The sequence below is a fragment of the Equus przewalskii genome, chromosome 2 (genome assembly GCF_037783145.1).
Source record: "Equus przewalskii isolate Varuska chromosome 2, EquPr2, whole genome shotgun sequence".
Classification (NCBI taxonomy): Eukaryota; Metazoa; Chordata; class Mammalia; order Perissodactyla; family Equidae; genus Equus; species Equus przewalskii.
In genome coordinates this window covers 29261309-29287354 of record NC_091832.1, presented here as the reverse complement: position 1 = coordinate 29287354, position 26046 = coordinate 29261309, and the positions used below count along the sequence as shown (strand labels likewise).

At 56.6% G+C, this 26046-nt stretch overlaps 2 protein-coding genes across 10 annotated transcripts; one reads left to right on the top strand and one right to left on the bottom strand.

Moving 5' to 3' along the window:
• Nucleotides 1–2665: 2665 nt before the first annotated feature.
• Nucleotides 2666–16887, top strand: EXTL1 (exostosin like glycosyltransferase 1). 6 transcript variants are annotated; one of them, XM_008529051.2, is made up of 11 exons: nucleotides 2666–4366; nucleotides 9415–9505; nucleotides 9806–9913; nucleotides 10770–10889; nucleotides 11471–11603; nucleotides 11804–11910; nucleotides 12714–12803; nucleotides 13513–13599; nucleotides 13984–14144; nucleotides 15160–15331; nucleotides 15471–16887. In XM_008529051.2, exons 1-11 carry the CDS (start codon nucleotides 3591–3593, stop codon nucleotides 15651–15653), a joined length of 2028 nt encoding a protein of 675 aa, XP_008527273.2. In that variant the 5' UTR covers nucleotides 2666–3590; the 3' UTR covers nucleotides 15654–16887. The 6 variants fall into 6 exon arrangements, with proteins under 6 accessions (XP_008527273.2, XP_070466732.1, XP_070466735.1 ...); XM_070610635.1 differs by lacking the exon at nucleotides 15160–15331 and having other exon boundaries at nucleotides 2699–3466; nucleotides 3895–4366; XM_070610631.1 differs by lacking the exon at nucleotides 15160–15331 and having other exon boundaries at nucleotides 2696–4366.
• A 928-nt stretch (nucleotides 16888–17815) lies between these two features.
• Nucleotides 17816–25504, bottom strand: SLC30A2 (solute carrier family 30 member 2). 4 transcript variants are annotated; one of them, XM_008529049.2, is made up of 8 exons: nucleotides 25304–25504; nucleotides 24419–24639; nucleotides 23680–23826; nucleotides 22805–22958; nucleotides 21901–22057; nucleotides 21056–21161; nucleotides 19892–20026; nucleotides 17816–19404 (listed from the first exon to the last, which is right to left on the bottom strand). In XM_008529049.2, the coding sequence occupies exons 1-8, from the start codon at nucleotides 25351–25353 to the stop codon at nucleotides 19259–19261; spliced, it is 1116 nt and encodes a 371-aa protein (XP_008527271.1). In that variant the 5' UTR covers nucleotides 25354–25504; the 3' UTR covers nucleotides 17816–19258. The 4 variants fall into 4 exon arrangements, 3 of the variants coding, with proteins under 3 accessions (XP_008527271.1, XP_070466737.1, XP_008527272.2); XR_011537526.1 differs by lacking the exon at nucleotides 25304–25504 and adding an exon at nucleotides 21691–21810 and having other exon boundaries at nucleotides 18761–19404; nucleotides 24419–25007; XM_070610636.1 differs by lacking the exon at nucleotides 25304–25504 and having other exon boundaries at nucleotides 24419–25007.
• Between the last annotated feature and the right edge of the window lie 542 nt (nucleotides 25505–26046).

The following is a 26046-nucleotide window of genomic DNA, read 5'->3' as shown; positions in this document are numbered from 1 at the left end:
AAGCATTTGTTGGACATTTATGATACTAGTGCTGGGGACAGGAATGATGAATGAGCCACGATTCCTAGCCTCAGCACTGGATTCCTGGCCTTCTTCTCCAAGTCAGTTCCCCACTCAGTCTTCCCTATCTCAGATGATGGCAACTCCATCCCGCCTGTGGCTGAGGCCCAGCCTCACATCAATCTGTCAGCATGTCTGTCTCTTTGCCCTGGCTCCAGCGTCCAACTACTTCTCACCCCCACCACCTTGGTCCAAGACATCATCATGGCTTACCTGACCCCAGAGGGCTCCCGGCTTCTGTCTTGGACCATATGGCAGCCTGTCCCCTGCAGTCCGAGGGTGCTGTGAAAACAAGGTCAGATCAGGCCTGACGTGTAGCAGGCAGGCTCCCCCCAGAACCTGTGCCCTGGCTGCTCCTCCATTCCTCCTCCCGGAATGGACTTCCCCTAGAAATACACCCCACTCACTCCCTGACCTCAGATGTCAGCTTTCAGTGCGGCCTGCCCTGGTCCTTGCATTCCACATTGCAGCCCCTCCCTGTCTCCGTAGCATTTATCGCCACATAACATATGAGATCTTTTATTCGTTTGGTTTCTTTATTGCTGACATCCCTTCCCTGGAATGTCAGCTCCGTGAAGACAAGATTTTGTCTGCTTGTCCACTGCCCTTGGCACCTGCCCGGCCCCCAGTAAGGGCTCATTAAATGGATGTGGAATGAGAAAATGAATGACTTGTGGGGTGACAGACGTGTAACAAAAGATGTCCCTGCTTCCACTCCTGCCATTTCCTGTCTGTTCCCACACAGGCAGGACACGGATTTTCTAAAAAACACATTGTTGTCCTTCAGGTCTTTGGGTGGGTGCCACTGCTTCAGACACCTTCCCTGGCCCCCTGGGTTAGGTGGTCCCCCTTCCCTTGTTCTGTTGTTGCCTGATTAATGGTCTCCTTCCGGGACAGTGAACTCGGTGAGGTCGGGCCGTGTCTGTCTCAGTCAGGAGGTAGAGTGGTGCAGTGGTTAAAGGAATGGACTGCCCGGGTCCAAATCCTGGCTGAGGTATGGGAATTTAGGCAAGTTACTTAAGCTCCCTGGGCCTCCATTTCCCCATCTGTAAAATGGGGATAATAATAATATCTCCCTCAAAGCCCCCACAGGAGAGGAGTAAACGAGCGAAAACACTAGCACTTAGAGCTGCGTGTGGCACACAGCAAGTGTAATACGAATGTCAGCTATTATTGCTCTTTGGTGTTTACCCCCAGGGCCTGGCACAAAACCAGGCCCACGTTTAGTCCTCTGTAAGTATCTGTTGGATGAATGAATGAGCACAGGGATAGAGGGATGGAGAAATGGCATGAGACCCTAGAGGAGGGCCCTCACCAGCCTGAGGGGAGTCAGGGAAACCTCCTGTAGGGAGAGAGGCTTCGGTTGATTCCTGGAGGATGAGGAGGGTTAGCAGAGGAAAGCGAAAGGCATGTGCATGTGCAGAGACCTCCCTTCCCAGGAGGGAACCTGAGGTGTGCAGGGAGAGACTGACCCTGAAGTGTGAAGAGGCCAGATTTCCCCTTTGTTGGCCATTTTGAGGACATTCTTGGATGTGTGAACTGCGCCCCACCCCCTGACTGACTGCCCACCGAGGGCATAACATTCCCATGGTGGCTCCCTTGTCAGATCAGTGGCCCCCTGAGATCAGGGGAAGGCCAGCAAAGAAAGGAGCTTACCACTTGTTGCCAGACTCCCTGGGATGGGCCTGGATTTAACCTGGCAACCATCTCCTGCTAGATATCATTATCCCCATTCTAGCGACGAGGGGACAGAGGCCCAACATCATCCCGCCAGTAAGGCGTAGAAGGAGCATCCACTCCAGGTCTGCCTGGCTCCCTGCAGCCTCCCACATCAGACTGGGGCTCCTGGCAGCCAGGATCTGCGTCTTCCCCATCACTTCAGCGCTTCCTCAAGGGGCAACATCACCCATTCCCGGCTCCCCTCACCGAGCACAGATCAAGGCACTGAGCAGGGAAAACCCTCAATGTTCGTGGGCTAATGGAGAGTCAAGTTCAGCCTCAGGAAGAGCTTCCCATACTGGCTGGAACAAGCATCAAGATCTTCCCCGGAGAGCTGCAGGCGATGGCAGACCTGTGCACCTAAGTGAAAGGTGCCAGGCGGGCCTGAAAAGGCTGGGAGCTGGATGAGATTGGGGGTGGGGATACTGAAGGAGGAGGGACCAATCCTGGGAATAGTTAGGCGCAATTTACCCAATACCACTCACCCTGCCCCCTCCCAGCCGCTAAACCTCTCTTAGCTCATCTGTTGATCTGTAGACTCCCCACACTCAGACCCAGCTGGGGTGAGCAGTGGGAAGCTCTGCCGGTGAGGGTCAGGAGCTCAGGGTTCGAATCCCCATCCTGCCACTTCTTAGCTGGGTCACCTCAGGAAGATATCACCCCCTCTCTGAGCTTCACTTTTCTCGTCTTTAGAAAATGACAGTGATAAACCTCGGCCTTGGAAGGTCGATGTGAGAATTCAGAGATAGAGGCTGTGAGAGCTCAAGGCCAACGGTAAGGTGTGGGCCCTGCTGGTTATTATTATTAGCAGTCGAGGAAACTGGTTTGGAAGGGGTTAAGTGGAGACCCTGCCTCCCAGCCAGGAGCGAATCAGGGATGGCGGGGAGGAGCCAGGCCGCCGCTAGGAAAGAAATCTGGATTGGTCAGAGGCTGCTCCGAGGGACCGAGGGACCAGGAGGAGAAACCGGCAGGGCTTAGGGGCCGTGGGGCAGGAGTTTGGTGCGGGCTCCCTGGCCTCTGCACCATGATAGCTCCAATCAGACCGTGCAGGACCAGCTGCTAGTGGGGGAGGGGGAGGGACAGAGCTGTCTGAGCCGGGGGCAGCGACAGAGTGGGAGAGGACCAAGACCCACAGCCCTCCCAGTCCTCAAGGCAGGGGGCACTGGCTGCACCCAGGCCTTGACCTCAGCTGACCCTGAGAGCCCACATGGGGCACAGGGTCTAATTTTAGCTCTGGCCGCAGGGCCCACAGTCCAGGAGTGCCTGCCAGTGGACACACAGGCGGCCAGGGCTGTTCAGGGGCTGCTTAGGCAGGAGGAGGACTGGGGAGACCATCCCCGCTTCTGTCCAGCCCTGCACTCTGGCCAAGCTGCCTCCTGTGGGAGCCCTGACGGGTCCCCCATGGCCTGGCAGACAGCCCTCCTCTCCCTTGAGGCGGAGGTCACGGGGTGCAGCCAGGAGGGCAGAAGGACACGGCCTTGCAGTCCAGACAGGGGTTGCAACAGCCTGAGCAATACCCAGGAGCACAGGGCGCTGCTGGGAGAGCAAAGGCTGGCTTGGTTGTCCAAAGGCCGGGGAAGCAGAGTCCTGACAGTAGGAAGGCAAAGCTAGAGGGCTGGGTCCTACTTGGCCTCCTTGTGCCTGGCCGGTGACTCGCTGTTGACCCTACGCAGACAGCCTGCCCTCGGTGAGCCTCAGTCTTCCCAGCTGTACAATGAGGGCGCTGAACTAGAAGGTTATTCAGGTTCCAGCCGCCCACCCTCAGGCCCCTGAGCCTCCTGCTTCCCCCAGCCCTGGCTGCGGGTGGCCACATGCAGTCATGGAGAAGAAAGGCCCTCTTGCTGGCACTGTCGGCCTCTTGGCTCCTCGTCCTCCTGGGAGCCTTCCCCCTTCTCCGCCTGGCAGTGCCCACCAGACCTCGGGCAGGTGCCTCCCAAGGCTGGCCACGCTGGCTGGATGCAGAGCTCCTGCAGAGTTTCTCCCAGCCTGGGGAGCTCCTAGAAGATGCCCCTGAACCTCCTCAAGGCCCCCGTGGCGGCAGCTGTGACTGGGGAGCTTGCTTTGACGCCTCGAAGTGCAGGGGTGGTGGCCTCAAGGTATTTGTGTACTCGGCAGCTGGACCGGTCTCTGAGACTCATCGCAGGATCCTGGCTTCCATTGAGGGGTCCCGCTACCACACATCCAACGCTGCCGAGGCCTGCCTCCTCCTCCTCCCCCTCACCCGGGACTCCTCAGCTGGAGAGTGCAGCCCGGTGCCCCCGCAATGGAATGGGGGCAGGAACCATCTGGTCCTCAGTCTCCACCCAGCCCCCTGCCCCCGGACCTTCCAGCTGGGACAGGCAATGGTGGCCGAGGCCAGCCCAACAGTGGACACCTTTCGGCATGGCTTTGACGTGGCCCTCCCGCTTCTTCCCGAAGCCCACGCATTACGAGGTGGGGCACCTGGCCAGCTGCGGCAGCACAGCCCCCACCCCAGGGTGGCCCTGCTAGCCCTGGCAGAGGAGAGGGGCGGGTGGCACACGGCAGGCACCAACTTCTCTGCCTGCCCCTGGGATGGGCGCTGTGAGCAGGACCACGGACCGGAGCAGTAAGTGGACCTTTCCCCTTGGGGTCTGGATGAGAGGGGTCTGTGATGGGAGCGAGCCCAGAGGCCAGGGTGGGGGCAGGATTGGGATGGGAGAACCAGCTAGTCCTGGCAAATTTAGGCCTCAGCCGCAGCAGGAGAGTCAGGCTAGACAGCAGAGAACACTACCGCCGAGACAGTGATTTGCTGCAAGGGGTGTCCTAGGCAGGTTGCGGAGTTCTCCCCTGGGGATCCTTAAAAACACAAAACATGACTCACCCTACTTACTCTTTTTCTCTTATTCCAATGCCTCCTTCCCTAGTACTTTCTTTAACATACACTTCTACAGTCCTTACTCTGTGCTGAGCACTTTCATAAATAACGATTATAATAAAATATACTTATTGCTATCATTTAAATGTTTGTGTACCAGATACTGAAGCTCAGAGAGGTTAAGGAACTTGTGTGAGGCCTCCCAGCCAGAAAGAGCACAGCCAGTATTTTAATGGAATTTCCTGTCTCTGTAGCCTTCAGCGTTAGAATTCTAAGTTTTAAGCAAGAGTTTGTGATCAACCCCGTCAAATGCCTCAGAGCCATGGAGATTAGTAACTGGTCACAGATGGAAGCTGCTCCTATGTCTAATTTGGGGGATTAACTTCTTAAGGAAACAGCCTTTGGTTACAGCAAATATGAATTAGGTCAGACCTACAGAAGAACTTCCTGCCAGTAAGAGTGCATGAATACATATAACAGGCATGGGGGCCTATGGGGCATGGAGAGCTCGTTCAGAAATTTCTCTCTGCCTGGGCTAGTTGGGGTGACACACCGCAGATGATAATGCAGTTAACCTCTAAGTACTCTAACCCCTATGCAGCCCCAGGAGGCCCACATCATCCAAAGGCTGACTGGCCAGGCAAGAATGAAAGCCTGCTCAGGTTGTCCAGGGCCCCTGCAGCAGAGAATTCCCTCCCTATCTCCCAAGGCAGACCTGAGGCGGAACCTGTCCTTCTAGAATCCTTCCCTGCTCCCTCCCTCTGCCAGGACAACACGGGCTATTCTGAGCTCCTCTTCCCTCCCAGGAATTCTTCAGGTGGCCAAGCTCTGTTTTTGCCTTGCTTGGGGCCTCTGGGGCTTCTCTCAGCCAAAGGGCTCTTGTGGGAATGGAATCCCTCTGCCTCCTGAAGGCACATGGCCTCCAGGGAGTCTCGAAGCCGGGGGCGAGGACAGAATTGCCCCAGTCTGCCCTCACGGCCCTTCTGCTAGGACCCACGCCTAGTGGGCATCCTCAGCAGTAACCAGAAAAGTCGGGGATTCCCCCCAGACCCCGCAAGCTCGGAGCTCAGACAGAGCTCACCTTTGGTGACAAGGCTCTCTGCTTCCATTGCCCTGCCTCACTTTTCTGAGCAGGCACTTAGCTATGAAAGTTAGGGAGCTGTACACAGTAGGCAGGTGCTCACTAAATGTTTATTGATTGATCCAAAATTGGCCAAAACTGGCCAAGGTTTTCTAATCAGCGTGGGCCACACTCTAAGTAGCATTTTTGATAAGTCTGTTTCCAAGGTGTGAGGCCTAGCAGCCTCTAATTGTCCTCCGAACTTCAAGAAGTTCTGTTTTTGGCCTCAGCCCGCCTGCAGGTGACAGGACTCGTCATCATCTCTGGGGTAGCATGCGCCTCGGTTTCCCTGAAGTACCAGACTGCGGCCCGGCCGAGCCAGCCACACAGTAGAGGGACAGGGTGAGAGAGGGAGGCCCACAGCCACAGGGCCAGCCCCCTGAAGGTGGCCTGAATAAACAAGTGCTGGCCAGAGAAATAGGCGACTCACAGTCACTGGCCAGGCTGGCGGGAGGGGGGAGGGGAGAGCTTGCCCTGGGCCAGGTGCTGTGCCAGCCCCCTTACAGAAGTCATGGTCAATCCTCTGAAACACCCTTCAAGGGAGGCATTATTATCCCCATTGCAGGGAACAGGAAACTGAGGCTCAGACCAGGGGAGTGCCTTTGGTGCCAAGCTCCTTGATGCACCACGGCCTCCCTCATGTTTCTCATCTGGCCCTTGGCAGCAGCGGGGTTGAGATTAAACGCTGCACTTCTGGCTCCAAAGCCCATGTTTTTCCACCTTTGTTGAACAGTCTCCTGCTGCTTTGGAATGAGCCTCCACCCATTTAAATTGTTATTTATTTATTTTTATGAATAGGGAATTCATTCACATGGTACAAAATTCCAATGGTACAAAAGCGTATACAGTAAAAACTCCCTCCCTCCCTCCCCTGTCTCCGGCCACCCAGTTTTCCTTCCTGGAGCTGAATACCGTTTCTAGTTTCTCGAGCGTCTTTTCTGAGGTACTCTGTGTGTGTACAAACAACATGTATGTATGCTCCCCCGTTTTTTTTTGTTTTTTTTTTTTTTTGAGGAAGATTAGCCCTGAGCTAACTGCTGCCAATCCTCCTCTTTTTGCTGAGGAAGACTGGCCCTGAGCTGACATCCGTGCCCCTCTTCCTCCACTTTATATGTGGGATGCCTACCACAGCATGGCTTGCCAAGCGGTGCCATGTCCGCACCCGGGATCCAAACCAGCAAACTCTGGGCCCCCGAGAAGAGGAACGTGCGGACTTAACCGCTGCACCACCGGGCCCACCCTGTATTTTTTTTAACATAGATTCAATGCATGTTTTAAAGGTCCCTGGCCCATCTCCATGGGGCCCCGGAGGCACAGCACCCAGGACCAGTGATACTTTTAGGGGCCCATGAAAATATTTTCATTTCTTTGAAAATCAGAAGGAAAAAAATGAACTCTTAAGTAGAAGAAAATGATTTAATATATAAAACTAATATGTTCATTTTTATACCTACACAGTCATCAAATATCATTTTTATAATTTTTTTATGGCAGGGGCCTACAGAGGCCAAAGTGCCTAGGGCACACAGAAGTCACAGTGTGGCCCTGCCTACGGCTAGGCCCTGGTAGAGCCCTGGGGCCATGAGTGGAGCCACATTAACTCCAGCCTTGGGCACTGAGGCTCCCTGGCAAAACACCTTATGCAATCATAGACTAAGACTTCATTGGCAGTGACCACGATGTCCCCTCTAAAGGAACACACATACACGCTTATCCAGCCTCTGCTTAGTTACCTCTACTGATGGGGAACTCACCACTTCCCAAGGTCACCCACTGGCTACTCTCAGTCAGCTCCATTACCAGAATTTGTGCTGAAACTAATCTTGCAGACATTTGGTCCATTGGTCCTGGGTCTATCCTCTATTGCACACTGAGCATTCATTAAGCACCCATTAAGTGCCCATTCTCTGCCAGGTGCTCTGCTAGGCCCTGGGGATATGGAGAGGAGGGAGGCACAGCCCCTGCCCGCAAGTAGCTTGGTCTTGTAGGAGAGACAGACAAGGCACTAGTTATGACCCACATTGTTAAGCAGAGAGAGGCTGTGCAAGCTGCCTGCCTGGCTCTCCTACTTCAGAAGTGTGTAACCTCTTTAGGCCTCAGTTTCCTCATCTGTAAAATGGGATACTAACAGCACATACCTCCCACCTCACAGGGTTGAGAATGAAGTGAGTTAGCGCATGTAAAGTACTCAGAACGGGGCCTAGAAGAAAGCGCATGCTCAGTAGAGGTTAGCTTGGCCCATTACTACTACATGTGCACAGGTGCTGTGGGAGCAGAGAGGAGGGGGCCTTCTCTGGAGAGGTCAAGGAGGGTTTCCCAGAGGAGAGGATGTTTGAGCTCAGACATTAAGACTGAGTAGGAGGAATTCCTCGGGCTGCAAGGCAGGGAGGGGTGCTCCCGGCTGAGGGAGAAAGAGATGCAAAGACACAGAGCGGGGAGCAGTGGAGGTTAATGAGGACTCAGGGGTGCAGTTTATTCAGCAGGCTCTTTGTCTCTGGGTTCTCTGAAGCCTTCAACTTAGGGGTTTTCAGTCCCTTAGGGCTTTACTGGGGAAGGGGAGAGGGCTGTAGCTTGCTGGTGCTGTGGCTTTTAATTAGGTGGAAGGTGTCCTGTTGTTTAACTTGCGGCTTCTTCCAGGAGATACCTCTGGACACCTGAGCATTGGAGAAAGAAGGCAGGGGTCCTCTGGGAGACCCCTAAGCAGCAGCTCTGGGGTGGTTCAAATAACCCAGTTCTGCCCCAACCCCTTCTGAGACCCTGAGCCAGTACTTGGGTCTTTCTGAGACTCGGTCTCCCCATCTGCTCAATGGGGGTTGGTCCAGAGGCTGACTAAGTACACCCAAGACTGCTTCTTGAAGGTTCAGGCTCAGAACCAGATAGGCTGTAGCTGAGGAAGATCCTGGGACCCCCTAGGTCCTTTTCATCTGTCCCACTCAGAGCAAGCCCGTGAGCCCGGAGTCCTGCCCCCACCCCCACCTCCCAGTAGCTAGGTCATGGGCACTGCTTCCCCCAGTGGGCAGTCCTACCCCTGTGACTCCTGTCCCTCCCTCCACAGGCACACACAGCCTGAATGTGGCCCTGGGGTTGGGGGAAGGAGGTGGGAGGAACAGAGGAGGCCTGTCCTCTGGGCAAGGGGGCCTCTGGGCAGCAGCTTCCTGTGTGGTTCCAGGCTAGGGGCCCAGCCCACCTCATGACAGAGGAGCCTTTCACAGGCCTGGGCTCTCAGGATGGGAGGAGGGCAGGGCATGGAGGCCACGCAGGTGAGGGCTGCCAGAGAGTCTGCATGTGGCAGAGCAGTGGGAAGGCAAACATGTGCACGGCCAAGTCCAAGTCGAATCCAGCCTTGGAAACGGCAGGTTCCGCCACCTTCCATTTTGCAAATGAGGAAAGTCCAGAGAAGGGAGGTGTCTAGGCCCACCAAGGGCAGAGGCAGAGCTGGAACCTAGGCTCCTGCCTCCTGGCCCAACCATGGGTGAGGCTTGTGTTTGTGTTAGTGTGTCAGTGAGTGGTGTGCGTGTGCATGAGTGTTTGTCAACATATGAGCACATGGTGGTGGGTTTGCACATTGTGAATTGGGGAGTGTTGGTGTGGGGGCTGGGGGCCATCAAGGAGCCAGATAGGGTGAGGGGCAGCTGTCTCAGGCCTCATATGTGTGGGACCTCCTCCTGTGCCTCCTTAGGACCCACCCTGGGGCAACGCTACCCAATGCCACCTTCTGCCTCATCCCTGGCCACCGTCCTGATGCCTCGCACTTCCTCCAAGCCCTGCAGGTACAACCCTAACTTGGGCACCCCCTGCCCCTGTCCCCCGACACTCCTGAGCTGGCAGGGTACTCTGGGCCCAGGCCAATGGGCAGGGGTGGTGAGCTGCCCACTCCTTTACTGTGGGACTCAGGTGTGCCTGCAGCCACATTCACTGCACCTTCTGCAGAACAACCTCCCCCCAAACCCCACTTTTCTCTCCTCTTTGCCCCCTGACCCCAACAGCAGCAGCTGCTGACTTGGAACTGGGAGGGGGGTGAGTGTGTGCAGGGTGGGACTGGGCTCCCGAGTGACACCCCTGCCCCCCAGGCTGGCTGCATCCCTGTGCTTCTCAGCCCTCGCTGGGAGCTGCCCTTCTCCGAGGTCATCGATTGGACCAAAGCGGCCATTGTCACTGACAAGAGGCTCCCACTTCAGGTAGCACAGGGCCCTGCCTACGGGGTGGGGACTGGACCTGTGACATGGGAAGACCCGGGGATCCCCGCCCCCAGGCTGCCTTCAGTCCTCATTCCTATCCCCCATCTATGTATACTGATGATTTTGCCCCCAGCCCCAAGCCTTTGGGGCTCCCATAGGATCAGATGGAGGCAGAGACTCCTGGGGGTTCTGAGAGCAAGTCCTGAGCCTCTTCCAGCCTCAGTTTCCCCTTCTGTACAATGGGATAAGTTAGACCAGAGGATCTCCATAGACCCAGCCATACTCATGCATGACTACTTAAATACCCAATTTAAGGGAAGGCCACAAAAGTCCAAAATCTGAGCACCTCCTTGGAGCTTCGGATGAGAAAGCAAAATGCATGGTGACTTTTCCATCTGATGAAACTCATCTGCCCAGCTCTGAAAAACGTGTGTGAGCCCTGAACCCCCAGAAGTGAGAGTGGTGTGGGGAGTTCGTAACAATAGCTACTGAGCCTCTCCACTGCGCTGCGCAGTTAATATGTATCATCTAATTTAATTCTCACAACCACCCTCTGAGGCAGGTGCTATTACTATCCTCACTTTACACATGAGGAAACAGACCCAAAGAGGTTAAGTATCTCGTCCACAGTCACACAGTTACTAAGTGGCATTTAAACCCAGCTCTGTGTGACCCTTGAACTCTGGATTGCTAAATTACCTGGGACTTAGCCAAGGGTGGCTGCTCCTAACCCACTTGGAGAACTGTGGGGAGAGGGCTTCTTGTTCCTAGACCTCCAACCTACGTTGCCCCAACCCGGGGTCAGTCAGGGCCTGACAAGGCCCCACGCCTTCTCCTTTCTCCCTCTCTGCCCCAGGTCCTAGCTGCCCTCCAGCAGATGCCTCTCACGCGGGTCCTCGCCCTGCGTCAGCAGACCCAGTTTCTATGGGATGCCTACTTCTCCTCAGTGGAGAAGGTCATCCATACCACTCTGGAGGTGAGGGGGACTCCCCTGACGGGGGCCCTGGTGCTCGGCTCCTGCCTCATCCCCATTCCCTCTCCACACACCTCCTCTGCCCCGGTGTTTGGGCCTCCCCCTTGAAGATGCCTCTAGGGTGAATCTGAGACTTGGCTCTGATCTCTTGGACAAGTTCCTTCTCCAATCTTGGCCTCGGTTTCCCCAGCTGTAGAGGACAGCTGTGGCCAATAGATTTCAAAGCATGTCCCAATTCCAGTTGACGGGCACTGGCTGCCTGGGGTGCTGGGTGGGAGGGATTCTGGGTCCAGAAGAAACATCAGGACCTGTTAGTGGTGTCGCCATGAGTGAGGAAGGAAAGGGAGGCAGCAGGTCACCACCATCTGCCACCTCTGGATATCATCATTGACTGCCCCCTACTCTGGACTTCTGCATCTGAATCCTTCTGTCCCCAGTGATCTGGTGATGCAGCTGCTGCCTCCACCCCCCACCCCCTGAGCCTGAAGGGGAAGGGGTGGGGCTATACCAGGTCCTCACTTCCTCAGAGCCTGCCCATGGCCACACTGGCCACTCCCTCTGCACAGCCCTCTCTCATTTCACAGATTATTCAGGACCGGATCTTTGGAGCATCTGCTCACCCCTCGCTACTGTGGAACAGCCCCCCAGGGGCACTCCTGGCCCTGTCCACTTTTTCCACAAGCCCCTCGGATTTCCCCTTCTACCATGTACAACAGGGTATGCCCTGGGGATGGGACAACTTGAAGTCCCCACATCAACTCTCCCCAAGTCTGACCCAGCCTTAACCATAGAGCCCAGCCCAGCCCCTTCCCAAATCCCCAACGTCTCTCCTGGCTCCCTGAGTCCCCAACTCAGGTCAGAACCTCCAGAGGGTTCTGTCCCCTCCCATCCTAATAGCCTGTGTCTCATTTTCCTAGGCTCTCGCCCTGTGGGCAGGTTCAGCGCCCTGATCTGGGTGGGGGCCCCAGGCAAGCCCCCCCTGAAGCTCATCCAGGCGGTGGCAGGCTCCCAGCACTGTGCCCAGGTCTGCCCCCTTGACAGCCGGTGTCCCGAGATCCAAGGTGGGGACAAAGGACAAGGCAGGACCCTCAAAAAGACATCTAGACCTTGATAACCACGCATTTTTGGGGAAGGCACGGGAAAGATTTTCAAGTGCCACTGCTACCTTCCTCTTTAAGCCCCAAAGTTCTTGTTCCTTTCCTCACCCCCACCTCTCCCTCCCTCTTGGGGAGGCTGAAGAAGTAAACACACATACATTCACTCATTTATTCATCCAGCATTCATTTTCTGAGCCCCAGGCCCTGGGCTCGATGCTGAGGATGCAGAGAAAAAGCAGGAAGATTCCACCCCAGATTCAGATTCAGGTAGTATTTCCTGGCATGCAGACTGTCAAATCTCACTTCCAGAGAAGCCAGACAGACTCTTGAGAGTAAGAGCATCAGTTAGCTCAGCCAGGGCACAGATGGAGCAGCTCCAAAGATGGACATTGGAGCTGGGTTGGGACAGATAAAGGAGCAGGAAGAGAATGAGAACCTTTGAGAGAAGATGGGGATGGGGCATGGGGTCAGGGCCCAGGCTAGGGGCTACCACAACCGGCTCTCTTTGTTCTAAAGCCACAGGTAGCTACCTTCGTGTCACAGGAATTCCTGCCTTCCAGAAGCCCAGAGGCAAGCAGGGTAGCATTGAAAGGACCTCGACTCCAACTACACTCTCCTCCCAAACTCACACATACACCTGCTCCCCCATATTCCTTCCACCTTGAGAAAGATCACTCCTGGGACCCCCCCTTCCGCCGCAGACTTCAGGAACACTCCCCTTTCCTTCTAGATCTTGGTTCTCTGGAGCAGCGAGAAGCCACCACCACCCAGGTGGCCAGAGACAGCAGTGCCCTTGACAGTCAGTGAGGGGCACAGGAAGGTGAGGGATGAGGAGGGGCATGGAGGGGAGTGTCAGCCCCTGAATGCTGGGAACTGGGGAGGGCACACCGGGCGCTTTATGTGAACCGGAGCCAAAGCTGGACTTCAAGTTGGGCCTGAAGAAATCAGACAGTGGGTTTTGGCTGCAGGCCTAATAGAGGTGCTTCTCTTCCATCTCTGGCCTTTGTGAATTGTGCTTCCAGAGAACTGGGGTTTTCTGTGATGTGGGAAGGCAGAGGGAGTAGGTTGGATGTAAAACCTGGGATCTAGAGGAAATATAGACAGATGGCAGCAAACTGGGCCAGAGTGGGGTGGCTTCTGAGAACCTGGGATGGTGTGAGCCACCTGCTGGCTGTGTGGATCTAGGCAAGTCCCTTCATCTCCTGGACCCATTGCTTTCAAATGAAGGATGTTTGACAGCCCCTGCCAGGGTAGAGGTGAGCATCTTATGTGACAACAGAGGACTCTGAGGTGTCAAAACTGGAAGGGCCTTTAGACACCAAACACCCCGTTCCAAAGGAGCAACTGAAGTCCCGAGAGGTCAGATGAGTTCCTCAGGTCCGAGTTCTGGGCAGCCTCGCTGTTTTCTCTACCCTTCCCTCTACACCATGGCTGCAGGGTCTCCTGCTTAGCAGATACTCAGATATTCACTGTAGGAGCCTGGGGAGGGTCCCCACGGCTGAGCTGCCTTCACCTCCCTCCCACTGCAGGTCAGCGACCGCTTCTTCCCGTACAATGCCATCAGCACCGATGCCATCCTCAGCCTCGATGCCCACAGCAGTCTCTCCACAAGTGAGGTGAGGTCTGGGCCCGGGAGCAGCTCAGTGTGGATGGGGACAGAGCTGAGGGCCCTGGCAGCCCCTTAAATTCCCAGAGATCAAGAGGTCCAGCCTCCTGCTTTTGAAACCATCCCAGAAAGCCAATCAGCCTCCTCCTTAGAAATCTAATAGAAGCTTTCTACAGACTCTTCTGAAGACATTATTTTCAGCTTCCAGCAGAAAAAGCATTGTTTCTAGCTCCCCATTGGGAAAGGTCCCCTAAGCACCCCCTGGAAACTTTCATGTTCCCATCTCTTCTTCCCCGAGTCCCCCTCAGCCAGGCTGGCCTTATCTCCCTATCTCTGGATATTCCTGGCTGGTCGTGAAGTCCTTCCTCACGCCTCCACTTAAATATCTCCCCAGGTGGACTTTGCTTTTGTGGTGTGGCAGAGCTTCCCAGAGCGGATGGTGGGCTTTCTGACGTGGAACCACTTCTGGGATGAGGCCTTGGGCGGCTGGGGCTACACTGCTGAGAGGGCCAATGAATTCTCCATGGTTCTCACCTCGGCTGCCTTCTACCATAGGTACAGATGGGCCCTGGGGTCAGAGGGCCAGAGACCCCTTCTTTGGACCAGGAGCAGGGTGGCATGGGAGTGAACATAGCAATCAGCCTAGAGCACAGAGGTCCAGCTTCAAGGACCAGATGTGCCACCTCCCAGTTGTGTGATGGAGAGGCCTCCTCACCTCTCTTGAGGTTCAGTTTCCTCATCTGTAAAATGTATTCACCTCACAGGGCTGGTGTGATAATCAAATGAAAAAACCAAAAGAAGTCCTTGGCACACAGATGGTCAACAAATGGTAGCTGGTGTTATTTTAAGTAGAGCCATGCAGAGGGTATGGACAGTGTTTGGGTTTGGTGGTGGTGGCGGGGTGACAAGAGAATGGAACTGATGCTTTATAAATGTGTGTGTGATGGGCTGGGGACTGTCCCAAGGCTTCCAGAAACTGCCTGAAGCGCCCCAGTTTGGGGACAGGGACTGAATTCTGGATAGCCTGTTTAGAGGGGTTCCTTAAACATGTTTAAACCAAATATGTGTAACCTGGAACCTCTTGTAGATTTACCCAGGAGCTCTGGGGGAAATTCTCAGTAGAGTGAAGAATGCCCCTAATGTCTGCAGGCTGGGCCCAGGCTGTTCTGTAGGGGGCTGTGTGAAGCGAGGCTCACCTGGAGCAGCACCAGCCTGGCGAATCCACAGTCTTCCTGAAGCTGGTCTTTGGGCTGCCATGTTGGATGGCCTTGGAACCAGCTGATCCCTCCCTCAGTCTGGCTCTGTCTGAGTTCAGATCTCAGAGCCCAGGAGCGGGGGCCCCAAGGAGCTGTCAGGGAGTACACCATTGGCTGCAGACAAGCCACACGGCACAGAACAGTGGAGGGTAGTTCGAACTCGGAGTGGGAGCTCTCTGAGGGGGCCAGGGCTCAGAGAGGGGAGCAGGGCTTTCACAAGAGGCTTAGGGACTGGGTTGAAAGGGAGAGTGAGGAGAACGGAGCTGGGAGGCGAACTCGGCCGCAGCCTCTCCCCGTCCTCCCCCTTTGTCCAGGTACTACCACACCCTTTTCACTCACTCCCTGCCAGAGGCTCTGAGGGCCCTGGCAGATGAAGCACCCACCTGTGTGGACGTCCTGATGAACTTCCTAGTAGCGGCAGTCACCAAGCTGCCCCCTATCAAGGTCCCCTATAGGAAGCAGCACCAGGAGGCCAGACCTCCACTGGTGAGGATCCAGGCGGTCGGCACTGGCTGGGGAGGGGAGGGAGGATTCCCTCTCACTGTCTAATCCAAATCCTTCGTGCTGCTGGGGGAGGGAGGGCGTCGGCAGGACAGAACCAACGCCTTTCTCCTCCCGCTCTTAGGCGCCTGAGGGCCGGGGGCCCAGGCCGGAGCCGCAGCCCCCAGTCCGCAACTGCATCAATCAGATGGCGGCAGGGTTCGGCCACATGCCCCTGGTGTCCTCCCGCCTCCGTCTGGACCCAGTGCTCTTCAAGGACTCGGTGTCCGTACTACGCAAGAAGTATCGCAGCCTGGAGAAGCCCTAGGAGGGAGCAGCGGAGACCCCAGCCCTACTCCCGGGGGCGCCCCATCTGCCTGGGGGGAGCGGAGAGGGGAGGCTCAGCATCCTCCCTTAGGACTGGCCAATCAAGGCGGCCAGTCAGCCAATGCGGCAGATCCCGATTGGCTAACCACAGCCCTAGCGCCCCCGAGGGCGGGCCCTCGCCCCACCCTCCGGTCCCACAGCTGGCTGCAGTTCCCCTGTGCGCGGCGCCCGCTCTGCGGCTGTGCGGTGCCGGCGCTGACCCCTTGCCCGCAATGCCTTTCTCGACTTCTCTGCCGAGCTGACTTCTACTTGTCTTTCAGATCTTCGCCTCCTCCAGGAACTTGCCTGACCCCCATCCCCGCCCCGGTTGGGTTTGGTCTCCTCCTCTGCGCTTTCACAGCCCGGTGTTTCCCGCAGTCCTGACACTGTTCATGCTGCCTTGCAAGGTACACCGCCAGGCCCCAGGACTGGCCTGGGAGCCCGGGGAGGGCAGGGTCGTGTCCTCTTATCTCTGGCCTGGCAGGTGCGCCACAAATAATTTGACGAACAGATAGAAGAGACATCGACGGCGTGGTTGGCTCTGGGCCGATGGTGGCGAGAGTGTGGACAGGGTGTGTAGAGTGAGAGGCGAGACTCCGTCCCCCACCCCCTGGGGTTCCTAGTCCGGCGGGAAGGCAGCTACCCTCAGACGCCTGGGTTGCCAAGCGCAATCTTTGCGCCCCAGAGATGGAGTAAAGAGATACCGAGAAGCCAGTTTGGGGGCTTCCTTCCCCACCGGGCGGAACAGGATACCGAGGTGAAAAAGGGGATGGGAATACAGGTGGTCAGCCCCTGCCCGGTCTGGGACCCTTGGCTCAGGCTGGGCCGTCGCCTGCATTACCGGCCTGGGCCACTAGAGGTCAGCGTCGCACCGCGCTGTCTCCTCCCGGAAAGGGGCTGAAGTTCTCAACACCCTTCGGGTCGGAGAGCGGCCCGGGACGTGGAGGGTGGGCGGTGTGCAGCCCGAGGTCTGAAAACTGCGGGGAGGGATATGAAAGAATAGCCCCATGCCTTTGGTCCACAGACTTAGGCCTAAGAAAGGGCCATTTCTAGGTGGCTTGGGTGGGAGCAGGGGCTGTCCCCAGCGCCCTGGCGGTGAGAGTGAAGTGGGGGAGGGGACACTGGGTTCCCCGGGTTCATCCGCCTGGAACTGAAATTATCGCTTCCGAAATAAAACGCGTGTCCTTGCCCCCTCACGCTCAGGCTATAAATACCCCTATAGCAGCTGCGCGGGGGGGGGGGGGGGGGAGGCACGACTCTGGGATGGGGGTGACTCTAGAATGGTGCGGGTGGTGGGTCCAGCCCAGGTCCAGGGTGTCCGGTGTTTTCCTGCTTTGATGGCCTCGCAGCTTTGGAAACTCCCGTGACTAGCTCACTGGCAGGAACATGCCGTCCCCCAAGCCCTCGCCAAGGCCTCCCACTCCCATCCTCTGGTCCCTGGATGATTCAGGTCCTCCCTGGAGCCAATCACAGCTGGGGATGCAGAGGGCTCTCCTTTGGGAGGCATGGGGCTGCTAGATTCTTGAGGTGGAGTGGGGACAGGGAGTTACAGGGGAGGGGAGGCAGCCTGGCCCAGAGTCAAGAACAGCTGAGGGTGGGTGAGGAAGCACACAGCTGCAGCCCAGGCAGCCTTCCCAGGGTGGGGAGGACACGAGGGCCAGCCCCAGCCACAGAAAAGAGGCACCTTTCCCCTCCCCATTCACAGCTGCAGCACCCAGAACACTGAACTGCCTTGGCATGGCCTTGCCCGTGGGGAAGGCACTGCCAGCCCCAAGGGCTCACACTGTGCCAACACACACCCCAGAGTAGGTCCCCAGCCCCTGCTGTAAAGGCAAACCTAGGGGAATGAGGCAGAAATCCCAGATGCCTCACACTGGCTGTGTGACTTCAGGGAAGTGACTCAACCTCTCTGAGCCTCAGTTTTCTCATCTGTAAAAATGGAGGACAGCAATGACTGTTTCTTGACAGGAGTGTAGGGACTTAGCATACAGCAAAGCCCAGGAGTCAGGTTCCTGGGGTCTACTATGGCTAGGGGGAGGGGGATTTGATTCCCCTGAGATTGGGGTGGTGTGGAGCTCGGCCACCAGCAGTCTCCCTACACACACACTTCCAAGCCAACACAAATGACTTCTCACAGATTTTAAAGGGCTGAAGAACCTGCTGATCTAGATCACAGGCAGCCCCAGATGACAGCGCTGGAAAGGCACAAAGAGGTCATTTCACAGATGGGAAGAGAGAGGCTCAGAGGGGAATGCAAGTGAACAACCCCTCTTCCTCCCAACATGGGTCAGGAGAGAGTCAACACAGACTCGGTGCTGCCCCTGGGGAGGCTGGGAGCCCACTAGCTCTTTGGCAAGGCAGCCTCGAGCCTCATCTCTCCAGAGTGAAGATAAAAGTAACCACTCTTCAACAGCCACCAGGTGCTTGGCCGACTTTGGCTCCAGTACTCACAGCAACCCGGGGTGAGGCGGGTGTTAGCATTCTCAGCGGGCAGACAGACGAGAGGCACTGACTCGCCTAAGGGCACTTGCTTGCAATGGCAGACAGACCGCTGGATGAGGGCTGCCTGATTGCCTGGCATGCTGCCTCCTCTGTGACATGGGGACAGGTCTCCCCCTTGTGTAAACACAAGCCACCCCCCAGTTCAGGAACCTTCACACACACCCCAGGAAGCCAGTGTCTCCTGTTCCAGTGCACAGGCTCTCTGTCCTCCAGCGCCGAGTTCTCTGCAGGTCAGGCCATACCGGCAACAGAGCTGGCCCAATCATATCTGATTTCATGTTCTGCGACCCCTGCCATACCATCAGGGCAAGAGGAGTGGGCTAGGGACTGTGAGGCTCTTAGGGCAGGACCCGAGCTGAAGTCTCTGCTTCCCGGGCTGGGGAATAAGGAAGGAGGAAACCAGCCGGGTCGTTCCCTACTCAGAAGCTTCCTCCCTCCAGGAAAGGGGAATACTTGGCTCACAGCTGAAGTGATGAAGGCACAGATAGGCCTCATCGCCCCCCAGCTCCCCATCTCAGGGGGACATGTACGAGAGTGCAGCGTCCTCACAACTCCGCAACCCCCATGGCCCCTTAAACCATGTTGTTAGAGGCTGAGGGAGGGCTCTGTTCCAGAGCTTCTTTACAGATTCATAAGGCAAGGGCAGACAGACTGGAAAAGGGAAGTGAGGCAGGTAGGTGAGGGGACGTTGAGGCCAGTCTCCCCTCTATCACCCCTCATGTGCCCCCCCTGCCTTTCCCGAGGCTGTGGTAGGACAGCATTAGCAGAGGATTAGGCGCACATTCAGCCCCGCCAGGAGCCCACCCAGGAGCTGGAGGAGCAGGGTCAACTAGCTGTGCGCCTGCCAAGTCCCCCGCCGGGGCTGGCTGTGGTCAGGGGGGAGGCAGGGGAAGAGCCCCAATCTTGGAGTAGGGCAAGGCTCCTCCACAGTGAGCATGGAGCGGAGGTCAGGAGAGGGACCCTGGTTTCCAGCTGGGCTAGGCAGAGTCTTGCTGGGCCTGAGGGACACTCAGCCCTGCCATCTGCAGGTCCTGGCCACTCCCCAGTTGGCACCTGGCCAGGCAGTCAGTCTGACGGGCCTTGGCATGCCTGACAGTCCTTCATGTCCTCAGAGTAGTTCTCGATCTGGATGGTCATGGTGTGGAAGTGGAACTTCCCCTGCAGGCGGGCAATGGCTGCCATCAGCACAGCCTGGGCGTCTGCATTCTGCGCTGGGGGCCAAGAGGACAGACCATGGGAGGCACCAGAGAACCGTTTAGTCACTCTTGGGCCCTTAGGAGCAATCAGGAGCCAATCTCATACCCTACCCCCAGCAGAACAGGATAGGGGACCATGAGCCATCAAGGAACCCCCAGATTCCATGCCTGCACCAGGCAACCCTCTGGGTCCCATGCCTGGCACAATCCTGAAGAGCAGGAAAAGCACTGGCTTTAAGGCTCAGAATCTTTCCTCACCACTCATTAGCTGTACAAGCCTGGGCAAATGACTCTACCATCCCACCCCACCCCCAGCTTCAGTTTCTTCATCTATAAACAGGATTGTGGTGATCAAATGAAATACTGTGTATAAAGTGCTCGGCGTGGGGCCAGGTTCAATGCATGGGCTCTGCAAGCATCTGAGGTCGCTGGACCCATCTGGGGTGGCCCCAGGCCTCTGGCTGCTTCTCCCTCACCCGGCCCTGAGTACCCTGCCACTCACCGATGGCGATGTGGACAGACAGCACAGGCTGGGCCATGGTCAGCGCCCAGATATGCAGGCTGTGCAAGGCTTCCACCCCCTCCACCGACAGCAGCAGATCCCGCACAGCCGTGAAGTCCATGCCCTTGGGGGTCCCTGAGGACGGCAGGGACAGGGGCTGAAGGAAACTGCTCCCTCCCACCCAGGCTTGTTCCTGCTCTTCAAATGTCACCTCAGAGAAGACCTCCTTGGCACGCAGATCTGACGTCGCCCCACCCCCCAAATGATCCCCATCATGTCACTCTGTTGTATTTTCCTCTTCACACTTAACACTGTCAGAAATTATCTTATTTGTTAGCTTCTTGTCTGTCTCCCTCTCTAAAATGGAAACTCCCTGAGAGCAGGACTGTCTTGTTTACTGCCATATCCTTGGTGCCTAGAACAGTGCCTGGCCCTTAGTAGGTGCTCGATAAATGTTTTTTTGAATGGAAGGAAGAAGGAAGAAGGGAACGTGGGGATCTCCACCCCCACGTGGAGCAGCATCATTGTCACTTTTACCTGCATCAGTCACCTTCTTGTAGAAAAAGCTCTGACGTGCAGCCCAACACTCCTGCTGACCCCAGACTGGCACCCAACTTCAGACTAACCCTGACCACACAGAGGCCCGAGACACAAGCTGCTGGGGCACCGTGAAAGCTGGTGAATGAGTGTGGTAACTCAGGGCAGACCATCTGCCACCCCTCGAAGCCCAGCCATGTCCAACACTGACTGTTTTTCTGAGCCTCAGTCTGCCCCCTGTGCAATGGGAAGCATAATCCTCACCCATCTCTGCCTGAGGGAAGGCTGCTGGAGACTGAGGAAGTGTATCAGGAAGAGCTGGAGTGCCAGCTGCTACAGACACCACCCAGAAGCCACCTGGCTAGGCAGGGAGGACACATCTCAGCAGGGAGGAGGCACTCTTGGGGCCAGGAGGAAGGGAAGGTACAGTCCAGGGGACATTTCCAGGAACAGCCACACCTGAGGGCCCAGTTTGATGCCAAGGTTGGCCCGGGGCCCCAGGATGTTTTCAGCCCATGCCAGGCTCCAGATCATGGCTCCCGGCCAATTTGCTGGGATTCCCCTGCCCTGAATTTCAATTAGAGCTGGAGAGCCAAGAGCAAAAAGGGAGCCCCAAGCCCGGGTTACCTTCCATCAGCACCAGGATCACATCTCTCAGGACAGTCAAGGTTGTCCCCAGGACCAGGATGGAGAAGAGGAAGGTGCAGATGGGGTCTACACACTTGTACTCTGGCTACAAGAAAAGGGGAAGGCAGAGGTCAGCTTCCCTTCTCCCTTCCCACCCAGCACTGAGTTGGGGAGAGGGTCTCTCTGCAGGCTGGGCACGAGCCTCATCCTGGCCCTGCCTCCCAGTTCTCTACTTTTCATTCTGTGTCCAGAAGAACAGGCAGGACAGACCACAGTTCAGGATAAGGCACAGTCCCTTCCCATACATCCTTGCCTAAGGGACTGAGACATGGACAGAACTAAAAGGAATCTTAGACATCATCTGGTCCAACATCCCCATTTTATAGATGGAGAAATTGAGGATCAATTAGAACAAGAGACTCACTCTACAGCACATGGGTAGTGAGGGGTGGAGCCAGGCTCCAAACCCAACACATGGCTCTTTTTACTACACCACACTGTGCTATGCAGTGGGCAACGTCCAGGCTTTGGCAGCACACAGTCCTGGGTTTGAATCTGGCTCCACAATTTATCAGCTGCGTGATACTGTGCAAGTCACTGAACCTTTCTTAGCTGCAGAAAACACTACCACCTACCCGTCAGGGTTGTTATGAAGATCAGAAGTACTGACGCGTGGTAGGTGTTGGATAAATGTTCCTTCCCTCTCCCCAACCTTTTGCCCAGAGCTGGAATGGAGCTAGAATCTGGAAAGGGTCCTGTGCAGACAGGAGGCCCCAGATGATCTACACTCCCCTGCTCCTCCCCACCCCCGCCCCGACCTATTTCCCTCTGTCCCCAGCTCTGACCTTGAAGTATACAACATAGGCTGCCACCAAGATGCCCAAGCTCTGCAGAAAATCTCCAATCACATGGATAAAGGCAGCTCGGACACTGAGGTTCTCCTGCTGCTGGCTGGTGTCGTGGCTGTGCCCGTGGCCAGACTGGTGAAGAGTCAACCCCATTCTACAGAAGTGGAGACAAGCCAAGGGGCTCTCTGAGGTAACAGGAAGAGGCCACCCATTAGGGCTGGCCTCCCTCTGGGGCAAAAATCTCAATCCCCAAGACTGCATGATCCCTTTGGCCATGTGAGGAGCCCAATCCACACGGCCTTGGTTCAGAGGTCCACAGGAGAAAGGGCTCAGCTCTTTCAGATGGCAGGCTGAATCTGAGCACAAAGATGCGCCAGTGTCAAATTTCAGAGCAGGAGGGCACCATGGAGGTCATCGAGTTCCTCCCCCCCCCATCACAGATTGGGAAGCTGAGGCCTAGAGAGGGAAGTGGCTTGCCCAAAGCCACCAAACAAGGGAGAGAGCCCAAATGAGACACTCAGGCTCTAAACACCCTGTCTCTCACTGAGACCAATTTCAGGCACATCAGCTTGAGAAAGGACTTCTGCTGTGAGGAACATCTGCTCTTGCGAGACTAGACTCACCCCTCCCCACTTCAGGTATGAAGACTCCCAGGTTATTCACTGACATGTATGGGGGGGTGTGGAGTTAGTGCTGCCCTAGATTTATAACTCCTGATGGCCATGGCCTAGGCCTAAGGCAGGACCCAGGTGTTTCAGAGGCCAGAGCTTAGACCATTAGGGAAATCCTGTTCCTGTGGCCTGGAGTGCGGCATGGCCTCCTTCCACTGGGAGCAGGCATGTAGGTATGCATGTGAGAAGTGGGAGGAGGGAAGACTCACAGGGAACCAAGGCACACTCACATGATGTTCACGGCCACAGCACAGCCTGACGTGATCAGCATGGTCCCCCCCTCAATCTCATAGTCCCCAGAGATCAGCCGCTCCACCGCCAGGTACACCAGTATCCCAGTCACGACCCAGATGGACAGCACAGACAGCAGGGCTCCCAGGATCTCTGAGGAAGAACCCAACCCCCCACACCAATCTGAGCATGGGGCTCTAAGGCTAAGGAGGCATCCCCCTCCCTCTGTGATCTCCTCTCCATCTCCCAGGAAAGTCAGAGCCTGGGTCTGGTAAAGACGGCTGGCATGGTGGCACCCTACCCCACCACTCACCCATCTGAGAATGTCAGAGCCACAAGGAACTTAACAAGTCATCTGGGTCAACACTTTTGGTTTTACATATAAAGAAACTTACTTATTAAAATTTATACCTCTTGCTCAACTGGCAAACTGAGACTTCTGAGGAGGATGGGCTGGGCCATCATCTCCCACCAAGAGGAAAATGACAATGCAGCCCAGAAATGAACTAAAAGTGTGTAAAGCCTGAATCTTCCAGAAGACTTTGCTGACCTTTCCCACCCCCCAGAGCTGATCCATGGAGTTATGTGCAGAGTTCATGCCACAGTCATTTGTTCTGGAAGTTTGGCCATTTCATTTCTTAGGAAGGCGAACTCTTTCCCTGCAGGCTGGGCGTTCCCAGAGGACAGAGGATCAGAGCTCCCCCATCAGACAGGGAGCTCCCAAAGGACAGAAGCCAAGGCTGACATCCTCTTCCCCCATCCAAGTCAGCCTCCTGGCCTCACTCAGGGTTCCACCCACTGCAGCCACCTAAGAACCCATGTCTTGACCAGCGTCCTCTCCCATCTCCATCCCCATCCCGATCTGGTCCCTCACCAGCTCGCTGCCAGCCGAAGTTCATGGTCTTGGTGGCCGCCCGGGAGGACATCCAGAGGGAGAAGAGGCTGATGAGCATGCTGGCAAAGTCAGTGAGCAGGTGGGCTGCGTCTGTCATGATCGCCAAGCTATGTGCTAGGTACCCACCTGCAGGGGCAGGACCAGGAGGATGGAGGATCCTTATCAGCTTCCCAAGGAGCCAACTTCCCCGACTGTGTGTGCAGCAGGGAAACCATGGGCTCTGGAGAAAGACATTGGATTTGGGGCCTCTCTACCCACTAGCTTGTGTAACCACGGGCAAGTGACTTACTTTCTCTGAGCCTCGACTTCTACTATCTGTGAAATGGGACTAACAACATCTACTTAGAGGGTGAACATGAAAATCAAGTTCAAATAGGGCCTGGAAAGCATAGTAGGTACTCAGTAAACACTCTTTCCTTCTAGGCATTCAGCCCTTCCCTTACCTACTAGTTGTGTGCGATCTTAGACAAGTTACTTAACTTTAACGTTCCTCAGTTTCATCATCTGTAAAATCAGGCGAATAACAGCACCCATACAACAGGCAAAATTGTTATGAGGATTGCTTGAGACAGTGTGTATATAAAGGACTTATCATGGTGAGTGTTCAATAATTAGGGTTATTAGTATTAACATTACTGGGAACATCCAGGAGAAAAGCCTTTGGCTCATCCAGACTATCAATGCGTCAGTTTAATTTAATTAGCGCAAAAGTCCTTACCAATGACTTCCCCAATCATGAACACCAGGCAGATGGCAGAAGCCACATAGAGCTGGCGCCGGGCTCGCTCCTTCTTGGGGTCCCAGTGACTGTCAAGATCTTTCTGGGCGTGGCAGTAATGGTTGTTCTCAGTGGCCAGCTCAATGGCCTGCAAGTCCAGGCCAGGTGGAGGCAGAGGGATCCAGCCAGCCCCATCCTGCCTCAGAGACCCCTTGTAAGACCTGACCAGAGAGGAAGGGAGAGGGGAGCTGAGGGGGCAAGGAGGGCAGACTCTAGTCCTATCTCTCTGAGGGGGCTTAGCATTCCCATGTGTCCAACTGGAAGAATAGCTGAGGACACTCCAAACTCGACAGTCCCTGAAGAGGGACCAGAAGCCCGTGTTCGGAGGTGGGTGCTGGGGAAATGACCAGTCCAGGAGTCTTGGGGCCTTGGCCCGTGATGTTCCCTCCTCCCGCATCCCTCCCAGGGCCCTGAGGAGGCAAAGCAAAGACCTTGGGAAACGGCCAAGGGGCGGGGCTGGTCCAGCAGAGCGCGGAGAAGGAAAAACGCTCAGGCTCAGGGAGAAGGGCAGATCCCCCGTCTTGCGCACTTGGGGACACAGGGCCTCCCAGGACAGGGCTGCCCGGGGGCAAAGTGCTGGGCCGGGGGCGGGGCTCCAGGTATCAGACTCCCCACTAGCGGGCAGGGGTCAGGATCTGTGTTCGGCCGCAAGAGAAGGATGATCCTCGTGCCCACGCTCGATTTCCCCTTTTCCTTACCTCTCCCCAGCCCTCCTGTGCGGTCCCAATTCAAGTCGCCGCCAAAACCATCCACTGCCAGATGGCAAGCGGGGAGGTGCGTCTGATGCCGCTCCAACGCCCGCTCCTCCCCAGGCTCTCGCCTTACCCGGCTCGGGACCTGGCGTCCAACAGATGCTGCTTCTCCGTGGCCTCCATGCGCGCCGGGCGCCGGGTCCCGGAAGCCGCGTGCTATCGCCCGGCCGAGGGCGCTCTTGAAGTTGCGCGCGGACGCTCGGCGGCGCGCACTCACCTGCCGGGAGGACCCCGCGCGCCGCTCCCGCCGCCCCGGGGCGTGCGCCCCCCGCCCGCCCGCTCCGCTGCGCGCCTGCTCCGCCCCGGGCCCGCCGCGGCCGTCCCGCTGTCGCTCCTGCACCCGCTCCGCGCGCCGAGCGCTCCCGCCTCTCGACCCCGCCGCTGCGCCCCGCGGCCGCCTGCCTTATCCGGCCTCCGCCACTCCGTGTGAAGCGGCCCGCGGCGCGTCGTGTGCAAAAGCTGGCGGGGAAGGGGGAGGAGGTGGCCGGCTGCAAAGGGCGCCCCGTCGCTGCACCCGAGCACCGGGCCCCAGTGCCCCCCGAGGAGCGACCTGGCCTGCGACGAAAAGCCTAACCGCCTCCGCCCCGCGCTGCCGCCTGGACTTACTGAGTTAGGACTGGGCGAGGGCTGCGCGCACTCTCCCGGGCCGGGGCCGGCCGCGTCCTACCGAGAAGTTTTCGGACCTTGGTTTGTAGAAATCCACTTCGGGTGCCCTGAGAGCAGAAAAGTGGCTCTTAGAAGAAGGGCTCCTGACGCTAGGCTTGTGTCTTCCCCTCGGGCCGGAGACTCCTGAGGGCTTGATCGGTTTTCTTCCTC